Source organism: Hippocampus zosterae, chromosome 5 (genome assembly GCF_025434085.1).
Source record: "Hippocampus zosterae strain Florida chromosome 5, ASM2543408v3, whole genome shotgun sequence".
NCBI classification, from domain to species: Eukaryota; Metazoa; Chordata; class Actinopteri; order Syngnathiformes; family Syngnathidae; genus Hippocampus; species Hippocampus zosterae.
Window position 1 is genome coordinate 407,332 of NC_067455.1, and position 13,790 is coordinate 421,121.

Here is a 13,790-nt window from a genome sequence, read left to right on the forward strand (position 1 = left end):
ACACTTGCAGAACTCGAGCCGAGGAAACGAGCAGTATATTTGTGCTTAATTGTCAACAATTTCGGCTTTACAAGATTGTGTGGTGTTAGAGGTGCTCTCTGCCTCTTTCCCTCGGTCCCTGGGTGAAAATCCCACCCAGGGTATGCGCCGGCCGGAGCAGCCAATGAACACACAGCCAATGAACTTCGCCACAAGTGTGTGAGTTGCTTTTAAAAGACCACAGTGTAAATATACTCCAAATTCAAAGGTGCACCATGGTTGTGGCTCTTTTAGTCATGCCATGTCATCGTGTTTTTGTTTTTTGGGGGGCCTAAGCACCAGGCAGCGCGAAGGCCTCTTTGAATCGTCGGCTATTATTGAGTATGAATCGGCTTTTTTGGAGACCCTGAATACTCAGCATTTTTTGGGCTCTGACAAAAGTTGTACGCGGCGGATTCAAATTAATTTGATGGGACGTTACAATCATAAGCGACTCACAGAAAAAAAAACTGATAGAGCCATGCGCAAAACTGAACAGGAAGTCAGTGGTTTTGGTTTGAAGTGGGATGATTGATGAAATCCAGGGATCGTACTTTCAAAAACTCCATCGGGGAAACTCGACCAAGTGAACCCCAATGGAAAGCAGGTGCAGGAGACAGATGGCCAATTTTCAATTTTAAATTCTTTTATTCTCCTTTCAATCATCTTCTAGACATCACATAACTGATTCCCCAGTCAATTTGTTGACGCCGCCATGCGCAGGGGTCGGCAACCCAAAATGTTGAAATTGGACCAAAATCTCTGAAATTGACAACACTAAAACATAATTATATTGACAAACAAGTGCAAGTTGTAAAATGCCTAAATTACAGACAGCTGTCGTTGAAATGTATGTTGTCAAGGCAACCTAAAAAATATCGTTTTAATCTTGACATGTTGGATCTGGATTTAGTCGTGAATACTACCATAATATCAAAGGGATATTTTTCTTTTCTTGTTGTTGTTCTTTTTTACAGTAAGTCAAAATGGTGTTTTTGTTGTATTGTTTTGAATGGCAACATTAAAAAATGCTAAAACGTTAAACGAATTATTTGTCAAATATAACGACACAGACTGTAAATTGGAGTCATAGAATTGCATTTTGATGACATTTTTAATTCCCGCTCCCGAGCAAAGCAGGCCCAAACGGTGCAACAGCGACCTCTCTCGCCTCTAGTGCAATATTACAACATGAACAAATATTGGCATCAGAGAATTTATTCCAAATTCTGCGCGGCTCTAAACGTTACATTAAAATTAATTTATTGATATGAGGATTTCATACGTCGCGTGACACTCGCGGCTAATAACGAAACGGTGTAAAGATCATTTTATATTTGTGGCGAATCTGCGAAAAGCTAACGCGGAAACCGGAAACCATGTGTTTTGCTGAAGGGGGAAACGACGTGGGGTCTAGCCTCCATTCGGATCGATTCAGTCTAAAATAGTCCATTTGAAAAGGTTCGTGTTGTACGAGCATCTGTTTTAGAACACTTCTCGGACATGTCGTCGTTCAGGAAAGCGCTGAAATCCCGACAACGAAACCACCAAGAAAGATCTCAGGTGAGCTTTTTGGGGAGTTTTTCGCCGACGAAGCAGGCGGGGCGTACCGTACAGAAGATGGGTACAAACACAACAATAATGTAGCAATATGATCGAAATTGAATACGTGACAGACGAAGAAGATCAACGCCAATAACGATGCCACCCCACTAGCATATCAGGGCTTTCTTCACGCGCACGACTAAATGGACCCGTTGAGCGCGTTTGCTTTTTTTTTTATCAGCCTGGATTTAGGAAGCACTTGGGCTTGCTTGAGAAGAAGAAAGACTACAAAAAGCGTGCCGAGTAAGTGAAGTCAAATGCCAGCAACGTGTACAGGCATAAATAAACCTCCTATATTCATTCCACGTGTTGCTTTTGAACAGTGACTACCACAAGAAACAAAACACGCTGCTCGCTCTTCGCAAGAAGGCTTTGGAGAAGAATCCGGACGAGTTTTACTACCACATGATCAACTCGCAGCTGAAGGTAACACGGACGACAGATGTGTTCTTACCATTTGGTAGCCCGTTGGGTTGAGCTGATCATGCGTGTCACGGACAGGATGGAGCCCACGTGAGCAAAAAGGGAAAAAAGGAAGAGGACCCTGAGGTGACAGAGGAGCAGAAGAAAGTGATGACCACGCAAGACATAAAATACGTCGAGATGAAGAGGCTTGCGGAAGTCGGGGTCAGTTCGCACGTGGAGGACAACAGATAATGGATGAGTGTGACGATAACCATCCAACAGGAAGTGCTGTACATGGAGCACATTTCATATAAACAATCAATTCATAGAAAGCACAAAAATAGTCAAACTAAAAATGAAGTCTTAGAAGCCAAAGAATACTACCGAGTTTTGAGACGAGTTTGAAAGATAAGCTTGCCGATTGTTCGGTGGGATGTCATTCCAAAGACTCCCGTGTCAATAACAATAGTTTTTTTCTCCCCAGAAAATTGAGAGGCTGAAAGGAAGTCTCCATCTTCTGGATGTAGTCAGCAGAAAGAAAAACAAGCACACTTTTTTTGTGGATTCCAAAAAAGACGGTAATCATTCACAAATGTAACGTCGTGAGCGCGAGAACAAGCATTTTCTTTGGGGTTTGCGTAACGCGCCGTAGCCAAGTACTAATCCTCTCCCAACGTCGGCTGTTGATTTCCAGTGCAGTCGTTCGACTTGTCCGAGCACCTGAACACCGTCCCCGAGCTGGTGGACCGCGTGTACAACAGGCCCACGGTAGACACGCTGAGCAAAGGGCACGTCCTGGGAGCCGTACAGCCTCGCGCCCAAAAGGTCTGCGTCCGTCTCCAAGAACCCCCGAGCCTCAAAACCAGAAAAAGATCTCGTCGGGTGACGTCTCCGTGTTCTCCTTCTACTTGTGCGTCGCAGAAGCTGTCCAAGCAACGCAAGCACGAGTACATGCGTCTGGCCCAACGCATCGATCGGGAGAAGAAATTGTTTGTCATCAGCCAGAAGCTTCAGATGCGCCAGGATCTTCAGGTCACCTATTGCCTGCATGAGAATCAAGACGGGATTCGCCTACCTTGCGAGATTGTCCTTTTTTGGTCTACCTTTCTGTCAAGTCAATCCCTGCTCTATTGCAGAAATAGGCCCTTTGCAGCGATCATTTTTTTTACACCTCCCTTTTCATGAAATGTCATCTAAAACTACTTTTGCGAGTGTGTCTGGAATGTACGGTTAAGTCTGGCATGGAGTTTCGCTGACAAGTGAAAACAATATTTTCCATGTTTCCTACAGGATAGAAACAAGAAGATCAAAGTGAAGAATGAGACGCGGAATGCTCCGGCCATCTACAAGTTTGAGACCAAGCGGAAACGCTGAGTCGAGACCAAGTTGACTCACGGGTGGACCTTCTCCTTCGGCTCATTTTGTCCTTTTTTTTTGTATTTGCCAAAATTAAATATTGAAAATTGATCGGACTCACGTGTGATCGGTTTATCAGATTTAGGAATTACATCTGACTCAGATCTGAGAAAGAAAAAAGAAACCTGTGGAGGATGTAGCCGTCAATTGTATTTTGTGGCGCTAGATGGCGTCATTGAGCTGTGTGGAAATGACACCAATCAACACAACTTGAGATCCGTGCACTTCATCGGATGAGATGGAAAAGTGCCACAAACGCCAAGTAACCGATTGATATATAAGAACGAGCACTCTCAGTATGATCAGAAACAGTTTACAGTCCACCACGACACTGAAATCAGAATTATGATCGATCTCTCCGATTGGAGCTCGGACTCTTATCGCTACGTAGGTCAACAGCAAGCCAAACTCATTTAGTCATGAGCCAGGAAACTGAGCGTCTTGCGCCTTTATTGCGGTCTTCTTGACGGTGTACAGTGAACAACTGTGACATCAGCTCAATGAAACTGAAATGAACAGATTTAAAACACGCATTAATATTGTGTACACAAATCGTCAGGTGTTTAACAAAGAACATAAGTGCAGCTCACAATGTGACAAACGACGATAAACAATGCGTCTTCGCGGTACCTTCGCATGCTAACTAGCTGTTAGCACTGATTTAGCATCGTCGCTACGTCGTTAGCAGTACTACTAACGAGCTAGCGAGTTTCCAATGACAACAATTGAGGGAAAACGATCTCCGAAACGCATTTCTAAATAATTCTAAACACGAGCAGACTTACAGCCATTGCTTTCGAAGGTGAAACGAAAGGAATATAACTCAGGAGGACCAGTTGCAACGACCACGGTCAGGCTCTCTGTAATGACTCGTCTGATGAAACATGGCGTCTGTTCCCACAATGCACCGCGACAACTAAATGAATACATTATATATTCTCTAGTACGGACTCGTGTTTGCGCTGTCCAATTTGTCCTGATAAGAGAAATTCCTCATTTGGGAAATGAGCATGGTACATGTCCTTTATGAACCTGTAAGTTCAGCGCAGTACTGTTTTCGACGCAAACACCAAGAACAACCCCCCCTGAAACGTATCATGTGAAAATGTGAAAACTACTGTGTAAAAAAACGTGCTACTTAGTAGAAACAGAACAATTATGTAAAAAAAAAAAACAACGTAAAAATGATTATGTAAAAAAAAAAAATACGGAATAGAAATAGCCAAACTGCCAAGTCCATCTTTTGAAATTAAGAATTTAAAGAAAAACTATAGCACAAAAAAGGCGAAAGAAAAAGTCAAACACAAAAGGCAGTCTTCTGGACAGTGCCACACTCCCTGCAGCTGAACTCGCAGCCCCTCCCCACATAAATGTTTTGAACTTTCTTAGCAAGCCTCAGTCATGAACTTGATGAAGGATGAGGCCACACTGAAGGAATGCACATCAAAATCTTCAAAATCAAAGGCTCGCTGAATGCCAGCACTGCGTCCCTGCGAAGAGTCCCATGGCTTGAGAAAGGGTCTGTGTGTGGGGGGGGGGCAATGCGAGACAATGAAAGGACAGCCTGAGCAGGAACAGTGGCGTGTCTGTGCGGGGAGAGATAGCGGGGGTCCGGAACTGCGCACATAGTGTTTTGACCTCCACCCCCTCGGTTTATGGAGGCCGGGCCCGAGGGTCTCGAGGGTCTCGATGCACGCACGCTCTCTCGCAGAGTGACGCGAGGAAGACATGGACGTCATTCACCCCGGACATCATTTGCCATTCAATCGAAAAGTTCGGAACGGCAATTAGAAGGCAACAACAGATGAAGAGTCGCTCAGATTTGATTCGAATTTGTGTTTGGGCTTACGTCACGCGTTTGATTGGCCTCTTGTTGCCGGGCAGACTTGAGAGGATTGGAGACAGGCCAAAAAAGGAATCGGCACAGCGTCGCGTACCGGAATGACTGTAGCCAGGTCGATATGCAGCCTTTTTTTTTTTTCATCATTCTGATTGATCTCTCATCGACTGTTTACATGCGATGTGATCTCTGTGCCACTTCATTTAAGATGGCCGACGTGGGCTTGCAGCATGTCTGGAAAGGTGAGGGGGAGGACGTTCCTGAAGGCTCGCCCTTCCCTCTTTTAACTTGACGCCGGGTGTCACGGGCCTTTTGAAGTAGCGGATCGAGCGGAGGTACCCGAGAGAAAGGGTGGGGGGGGGGGGGGAGATGAGTACCGTTCCAGGGGCGAGACACGTGACGGAAAATCTTGACAGAAGCCCCCTCGACGCGTGTGATGTACTTTTTGGGGAACCTTTGAATGCGAGTGTGTGTGTGTGTGCACGCGTGTGTGTTTCGTGCAAAGTTGGGGGTCACCCAACCTTCTTTGAAAGAAAAACAACAAAAACAAACGGCTTGCTAATGAGCCCTGGCTGCCGACAAGTACTCCAATTGATTAAATTTGCATGGGAGCCTAAATCATGACGGGGGCCTCCAGCACCCCACCCGCCCTCAAGCTATACACACGCACACACAGCACCCTGTGACTTGCCGCGACACCTCCGCATCAGGGGGGGGGGGGGTAACACCCTGCAGGGGTGAGGGGCAGCAGCTGGGGTGTGCGTGTGTGTATAGGCAGAGCGTTGAGGAGCGCACCCGTCTGCCCCCCTCGCCCCCACACTATTGCCGTCAGGCCATCATTTGGGTAGATGGGACCCACCTTGTTCATTAGCTTTTAACGAGCGGATGCGTCCTTGTCTGGCAGCCTCTTCCTGTCGTTGTCTCTCTTTGATTGTGTCAGTGTGTTTATCATCCGATGTGCTCGTTTTATATGAAATAGAGAAGACAAGCGAGCACGTTTGCTCACTCGAACAGTCCAAGTAATTTGTTGAGAAATACTGAAAAAGGAATTACAATGGGGATCACTTACTACCGTAGTGTTGGAAACAACTCCTGCAAAATGGTGAGACAGGTAGAAGAAGACCCCAAAATATGCAAGTCTATGCCCTGATGACAGTGTGCGTATTTGGGAAACCACATTTGGGACTTCCTTCCTGTCCCTGCCGCCTCTCCCTGTCCTTTCTCAGCAGTGGAGCTCGCATCCACGTGTTGCCTCGGAAACAGCATCGTAGGTGTGACTGACATGTTTTGGTTGTTGTTGGGGCCAATTCTGCCTAGCGACAAGCGACGGGCCCAAGAGCCATTTTAAAAAGGGCATTTCAAAAGAAATGCCGAAGAAACCGCCGTCTGTGGCGTCGCTCACCTTGTCAAAGGATTTTGAGCGGGCTTTTGTAGGCGCGTTTCTGCTCAGCAAGGTTTTGCATGTGTGCGTGTGTGTGTGTGACTAGATGGGTGGCGGTGAGGGGGTTGTGGGTTTTCGGTACAGTGCAGGCACGGTTATCCCGTGTGATTGCAGTAATCATACGAGGGCGGGAGGGAGCGCGGGGTGTTAATCAGCGTGGCTTCGTCAGTGGCCTGATGAGGGCCGCTGATTGTAATGCCACGCCGACGACGGCGGAGACAAACTGCCAAGAGAATCATTAGCGTGCCGCCGTTCACTTTTTGGGCGCTGTTGCCGGGCCTCTTCGGGAACACCGCCGCACCAGTGTAAACAAACAAGCACTTGTCCACGCAAAGTGGACGCGCTTCCATTTCGGGGGACGCAACCAAATGGGCGCGCCCGGATGCGGTGCGTCGGTGTCAATAAAAATGAAATGCATGAAAAAGTGGCTGCAGGAGGTGGCAAAGGTGATTCCGTGCTTTATATCGGCTCATCTTGACAGGGTTGCGCCCCTCCCCCCCACCCCCCTTTTTTTGTTGCAATGGAAGGAAGACGGGAGGGGGTGCGTTATGGAGACCATTATGGCTGGCTCATCAGCCAAGTCCCTACAAGGGCTGATACAAATTAATTAAGCTAATTAGATGCTGTGATTGCGGGTGTGATTACAGGGGCTGCAAGGGGAGGGAGGGAGGGATGGGGTTGGGTTTTTTTTTTTTTTTGCGCCAGCAGCCAGGGCGGGGGCCACGATGATGATGCTGATGATGAGCCGTGAGATGCGGGAGAGCAGCCAAGATGCAGTGCAAGGCTAATGAGGAGCGCTAGCTATCTGAAACCAAGCCTCTCGACCGTTCACATTCTCCACCTTCCGTTTAGTTGAAATTTCTTCACTGGCAAACGGCGTCGGTCGCGGGGACGTGATCTATGAAAAAAGCCGACCTCCCGCACATATATGGCTTCCGCATTGTAAACGGCAAACAAATGGAAAGATAACTTTACATGACGTGCTTTTTATCCGGCGGGAAAGGTTAACCCCCAAGAAAATGGGCAAATGTCACATCCAATTCAATTACTGCGAGGCTGGGACAAAATTATGTAAAAGGGAAATCACGCTGGGGACACTCATTGCGCTTGCGAGGTTTCCTTCGTTGGCAAAGTGACACTAAAAGCAAAAGGAAAGCTGAAAGCAGCGATGAAAGAAAGCACCAGCGCGACCCCCCTTTTTTTTATGGCAAATCCTCCAAACGATCTTCAGATTTTTATGCCGCGCTCGGCCACATTATATGATGGGAAAGCCTTCCCATTTGCCGTCGCCCGCCTGTCTAAGACAAAATGCTGAAAGAGCCACGTTGGACCGAAATAAACAAAAAGAAATATGACTGCAGCCGCAAAATATGAAAAGCCTGATAATGAAGGCAACACTGCTGGATGTAGCGAAATGAGCTACATTAGCCTGCAATCAACATGACTACGTTGGCTACAAATACACAACGAGCATTCTTTTTTATTTTACAACAGCCCCCTGACTAATATCCCGCCCAGCTAATAGAAATATGTTGACATTTAATATTTATTTTTACAGCATCGGAAAACGTGTTTGTGTAATGTTTGTCCTCTGACAGAAAACAGATTCAAACAAAAAATAGATATTTCCCTCCCATCTTTTTCCATTTTCAAACATATTTGAAAAAGCTCCAGGGAGCCACTAGAGGGCGCTAAATAGCCATGCATGGGGCCTCGAGAGCCGAGTGTTGCCGACCCCGGGTCTAAGATGACGAGCTGGCCGGCTTGGGCTACGGCAAGCGATGAGGGAAAAGCACGCTTTGCGTTTTGGAAGCCAACAATATTGGACACTTTTGACATCCCGCCGAGCCGCGCTGTAGACAATAAGGGGGGCCGGCACGGTAGCGATACACCGAGCGAGCAAGTCGCCTTTGACCGTCTTGCTCGATCGCCACGGTCAGTGACAGAAACGGCCAAAGTTGAGTCGCGAGTGGCGTGGGAGCGATTGGCGAACGGCGCTTTATCGCCACCGGGAGGCAGCGCCGGACGAGTGACGCCACAATTTGGGACTGGAATGAAGACGCTCGGTTTCTTGCGTAGCTCGCGTTGGGGCCAAAGTCATTAGCCGGGCCTTTCGAGAGGTCGCCGTCCCCCGACTTTGCTTATCTGGCCGCATTGCACTGATAAGGCCCGTCGGAGGAACAAACGCAAAATAGTTGGAGCCACTTAAGCATTCTGGCCTCTTTTTTGCGGTCGCAATCGAACGAAGGAGGCCGATATCCTAGCAATGAGCCGATGCTATCGGGAGGTGAGGGGGTAGAACCGCTCGGGGACCAGGGGGGGGGGGCTCTGAGCGGTTTGTCGCGCGAGAATGCACGCGCGCTCTCGGCGGGAGTGTCGCTTGTGTGCTCTCCAGCGAAACAGCTGTAGCGCGCGCCCCCCCATCAGATATTTATAAGCGCCTCATGAATATGCACGGGCGGCGAGATGCCGCTGATGTTTGTCCTCTAAGTCAGGATGAAAGGGGAACGCGATCCCTTTCCCCAGGCCGGGAGAAGGGCAACGCCGGTCGGGCTTGCCGGCGAGACCGGGGGGAAACGGGGCGCGGGGTGCAAGATGGCCCGGGACAGATGGTGGGCTTTAATGACGCGCCGTTTTCCCTCGCCCATGTTGTTAGTGCCGTCGCTGCTCGGACCGGCCGGCGACGCTCGCTCTTCGCCTCTCCCTGGATGAATAACTTTGGGATTCGGGAGTTGACCAGATCTGGGCCCCGGGCCTTGAGTTTGACACCCGTTGTTTCGCGTCTTCCGTTTAACCGACTGTGCATGTTTTGGGGAATGCAGGGGGAGGCCAGAGTACCCGGAGAAAAGCCACACAGGCACGGCGAGAACATGTTCACACGGGAAGGCCGGCGCCTGGAATGGACACGGACGTGCTCACCCGTGGGCCAGCGTGCCGCCCTTGGCTGTGTCACGTAGCAAGGCGGTGGTGGACCCCAAAAGCAGGCAGGAGGGACGAGCAGGGTGAACTTGATATTTTAAAAAGCGAATCCAAAACAAACAAAGTGCTAACAACCAAAACTAATCCAATGAGCCGACACCGAGCGGTCGGGCTGGGAGTCCTTTTCAAGCCCTAATGACCTCATCAGCAACAGGTGTGCGGCTGCAGGGGGAGCCCTACAGCGCCACCCGCTGGTCCCTAAACCCAATCATGACAGGCTCATATTGCACCGCTGCAATCTGAATCGGATGCCCGCGTTTCGACGAGCGGGAGCATTCTGTGCCCAGAAAATTCTCGACTTCCCACATCCAAAGAAATGGCAGCAACTCAATGGTAAGCCAAGCGTGCTCGTTGGCGGATAGGCAGGCTCCGGCGCAAGCTAACCGATCCAAATCGCAGACGATTGATGAAGATTTTAGACGGGGAAAGGTCAGTTGGAGACACAAGCCGCAAAAGAAAGATCTGGAAGCGGCAAGCGCTCATCCGGCCGAGACAAATGTCTTACGGCCGTGGCACCGAACGGCAAATGTCCTCGCGCATAATGCCGCCCGCGTTTGGTCAGGAATGAAGTGGCGGAAAATCAGCGGCCCGAGCGACCCCCCCGGAGGTCAAGGCGCCGAGCGGCGGCAACTGAACTGCGCCCAACCTCGCCGCGCTCGCGGCGGAGTCATCCGTCAGCACTAATATGCGGACGCTCAGCAAGCCGTGCGTGCATTAGACCCCCCCCCCCCCCATTAGCATAATGGAGCGCTTTTTGAATATGGCTAATCGTTTGGCGCGACCTTGCCCGTCGGCCGGCCAGGTAAAAGGAGCCCAGACGACGCGGAATGGACATATTTAGAGGCCATTACGGACTTTCAGCGGTTGCGGCCTGCCGTCGTAATGACGCATCAGGAAAGTGGGGGTGTGGGGGGGGGGCAAATGGGTGCGTGACAACAAACGAGAGGAGAACATTATAATAAATGCTTCCTACGTCAGCATGGGTGCTATGTGGCGCTGGCTGTGTGGGATCGGGGTGGGGGGGGGGTGCAGAATTTGAAAAATGGCCCTCTGCAAAACTGTCGTGGTTAACATTTTGCCTTGTGTCCGAGCCTTTGTAATTGTGGACAAATGATCCCAGGAGGGGGACAATAATGTTTTTATGGGACTCCAAATGTTGAGCTCAACAGGGTCATCGTGGGAGTGAGATGGCCGACACGTGGCCGAGCTTGAACTCGGCCCGGCCTCGCCGCTGACTCGGAGGGCGGGGGCGGGGGTGGGGGCGGGGGCCGAATGAAGGAACGGGAAGAAAGCGGAGACTCTGCCCTCTGGCTCCCACCGACAAGCGCTCACGTTGTTCTCACGGGACACGATGGCCACTCCGGACACCGAGTACCGAGCGGGCCGGACATGTCTTGTAGACTGGAGAGTGTCATGTTTTGCGCCCCCCAAAAAGCAGGGAGGCAGGGAGGAGCAGGGAATTGGGTGTGTTGCGGGACAGCGGCCTTCTGGGACCTGACTTTGACACCTATGCCGTAGATGGTGATAACTTTGCCTTGAAACACAGGGGGGGGGGCTCCTGTGGGTCAGAGGTCCCCGCGGGCCGCCCACGTCACGGCGGCGCGAGGAATGCCAACGGGGTCGACTCGCTCGGCCGCGAAACCTCGGGGGCTCGTCGCCCAACCGTCGGCCGGGGGGGCTGAGCTATGCGCCACCCCCGCCGGCCAATATGCCGTATCAAAGGATCGCCCCCCGCCCCTCCCAATCGATCCCATTCACGCCGAGGCGCACATGGGCGTACATACACAACGGCCATCTCTGATGCCCTTCTGATTCTGGACTCTGGCATTTAGCGCTGCGCGGGTGCGCGTGCGCGCGTGCGCGCTTGGACGCTTGCGTGGCTCGAGAAGGCTCGGAGGGGTGAGAAACGCAGAGAAAGCTCCGGATGAATGGAAAGTGTTGTGACGGCCACGGGGGAAATGCGCCGGAGGCCTGGCCTACGCGCCGCGGTCACATGAATGGCAGCGATTCAACGGCGGCAACAATGCGGCCCCTCTACGACGCTTTCCAGTATTTCAACAAGTCCCTTGAAAACGCTCGAGCGGCACTGTCGGTACGTCGACGCAAATGCGACTACGGCGAGTCAAAATGCAATTCGTACCGCAGAGTAGTCTTTGCCCCATTTTAAAAAGAAAAAACTCCAAACAAATTTGCCACCAGCATTTGACGTCAGGCCCCGCCTCCGCGGTTCCCAGAGAGCTGGCAGTGGGCACGCCCCCTCAGCAAATCCAAATACAGACGCGCATCGACTCTCCTCCACGAGTTCCCCCTTTTGGAAACTTTTTGGAAGCCATGCAGCCGCCTCACACATCCCAGCTGTCCCGTATGGAGAAAACGAAATCCAAAACCAAGAAAGTATCAAAGAAAAATCATGAGTGAAGACAAAAGATAACAACAAGCAAAACATGACAGAAACAAACCTGATGGCAGCAAACAAACACGACAGTGGCCAAGAGCAAACAATGAGGCGACTGGGAGTCCCTTGAAAGCACCGATGACCTCATGAGCAACAGGTGTGCGGCTGCAGGGGGAGCCCAACAGTGCCCCCTGTTGGTCACAAATCCAATCATGACCCCAACAGAGTTGTCCCGCCCCCTTTTCTTCTGCAAACACATTTGAGTTGCTCTTGAAGGCTTTTCCTGAAGCCTGAAGGTTTGCCGCTAGCAACGACTGCGACTTCAAATGTTTTTCTGCTAGCCGCTTCCAGCTGAAGGTAAACGGCTCCAAAGCACGAGGAAATAAAACAACAATTTGCTCCCGTTGAAACTCACGCCGGGCATCACGCTCCGTTGCCCCCCCGCGCTTCGACGCGGCAGTCGTGAGCTTTTGCCGTCCGTCACGGTGCGCTCACGCCATCGCGTCATTAGAAGAAGAAGAAGAAGAAGAAGAAGCGCCTGGTGTCACCACGCACGCTCGGTCAGGGACGTTGACCAAAGCGCCGACGGTGGACAAAGAGCGGCGTCATGAGCACAAGCGCCTTTGCCTTCCTCCGAGCTCAACGTCTGCTCTGTCCGCTCTTGTTATTGATCACCTTTAACCCGCGTGTCAAAAGCAGCATTTAGCCTCATCCCTCGGGCCCAGCGTGCGTCGATGGCGCCCTGCCCAATAAATCGTTACCGGGAGGGGGCGGCCTGACTTTCACACACACACACACACACACACACACACACACACAAAAACAGAGCCCAACCCCACAGCCGACGAGGTCGAGGGTCAGACGGTGCCGTGGATTAACGCCCATACACCCCCCCCACCCCCAACCCCCTACATTCAGCCCCTCGTCCTGCGTCCAACCCGCTTCTCATCCCGGGGGGGGGGGGGGGGGTCGGGGGAGCCCTTTCTGACTTTTAAAGAAGACAAAAGGTCGATTTCCACCATTCAAGTACGCGACTGTTTGTCGCGGTCTTTATAACGAAAAATAAATAAATAAACATTCCACCGTGTCAATCAATCAATCAATCAATCAATCAATCAATCAATCAATCAATCAATCAATCAATCAATCAATCAATCAATCAATCAATCAGTCGGGAGCATCCTTTCCATGGCGTGGAAATGGGCTTGGGGGCGTCTCGTCGAGATGGATGAGATCAAATGTCGTTGGGCTAGCGTACCTTTTTAATCAGACACGCACGTCTACGTGTGTGTGTGTGTGTGTGTTTGTTCTGATATTCCATCCAAGATGGGACTTGAAAGTGCGTCCGAATGTGCCCGCTTCCTTGAGCGCATGGAAAGCCTCCTGAAGGAAGCACTCAGGTGATCCTGGGAATGAATGCGAAAGGGGCACAATGGCGCCACCCTGTCCTTCCTTTGAAAAGCCTTCGTGCGGCCCTCGCAAGGCGCTCGCGCTCAAGGCCTCTCTCGTCTTTTATGATTTTTTTTTCCTCTCTCGCTCTCTCGCCGTCCTCCTCTGTGGGGAGCAACCTTGCGATCGAAGACAAGAAGGCGCTTTTTGCCGTATAGCTGACACAAAAGCGGAGCTCCGAGGGGGCGGAGGGAGTGCAACCTTTAGTGCCAAGGTTGGTGGGGGGGGGGGTTGGTACTTTT

At 50.8% G+C, this 13,790-nt stretch overlaps 1 protein-coding gene across 1 annotated transcript; it reads left to right on the plus strand.

Moving 5' to 3' along the window:
- Window positions 1–1,372: 1,372 nt before the first annotated feature.
- utp11 (UTP11 small subunit processome component) lies at window positions 1,373–3,495 on the plus strand. Its single transcript, XM_052065993.1, has 8 exons — window positions 1,373–1,581; window positions 1,805–1,866; window positions 1,947–2,049; window positions 2,125–2,250; window positions 2,513–2,606; window positions 2,723–2,853; window positions 2,950–3,060; window positions 3,319–3,495. The coding sequence occupies exons 1-8, from the start codon at window positions 1,522–1,524 to the stop codon at window positions 3,400–3,402; spliced, it is 771 nt and encodes a 256-aa protein (XP_051921953.1). The 5' UTR covers window positions 1,373–1,521; the 3' UTR covers window positions 3,403–3,495.
- The last annotated feature ends 10,295 nt before the right edge of the window (window positions 3,496–13,790 follow it).

Excerpts from the sequence above, each read along its gene's own strand:
- utp11 (XM_052065993.1), top strand. The coding sequence starts at position 1,522 with ATGTCGTCGTTCAGGAAAGCGCTGAAATCCCGACAACGAAACCACCAA. Across the intron at positions 2,607-2,722 it reads TGTGGATTCCAAAAAAGACG|TGCAGTCGTTCGACTTGTCC; the intron begins GTAATCATTCAC and ends GTTGATTTCCAG. Across the intron at positions 3,061-3,318 it reads AGATGCGCCAGGATCTTCAG|GATAGAAACAAGAAGATCAA; the intron begins GTCACCTATTGC and ends TGTTTCCTACAG.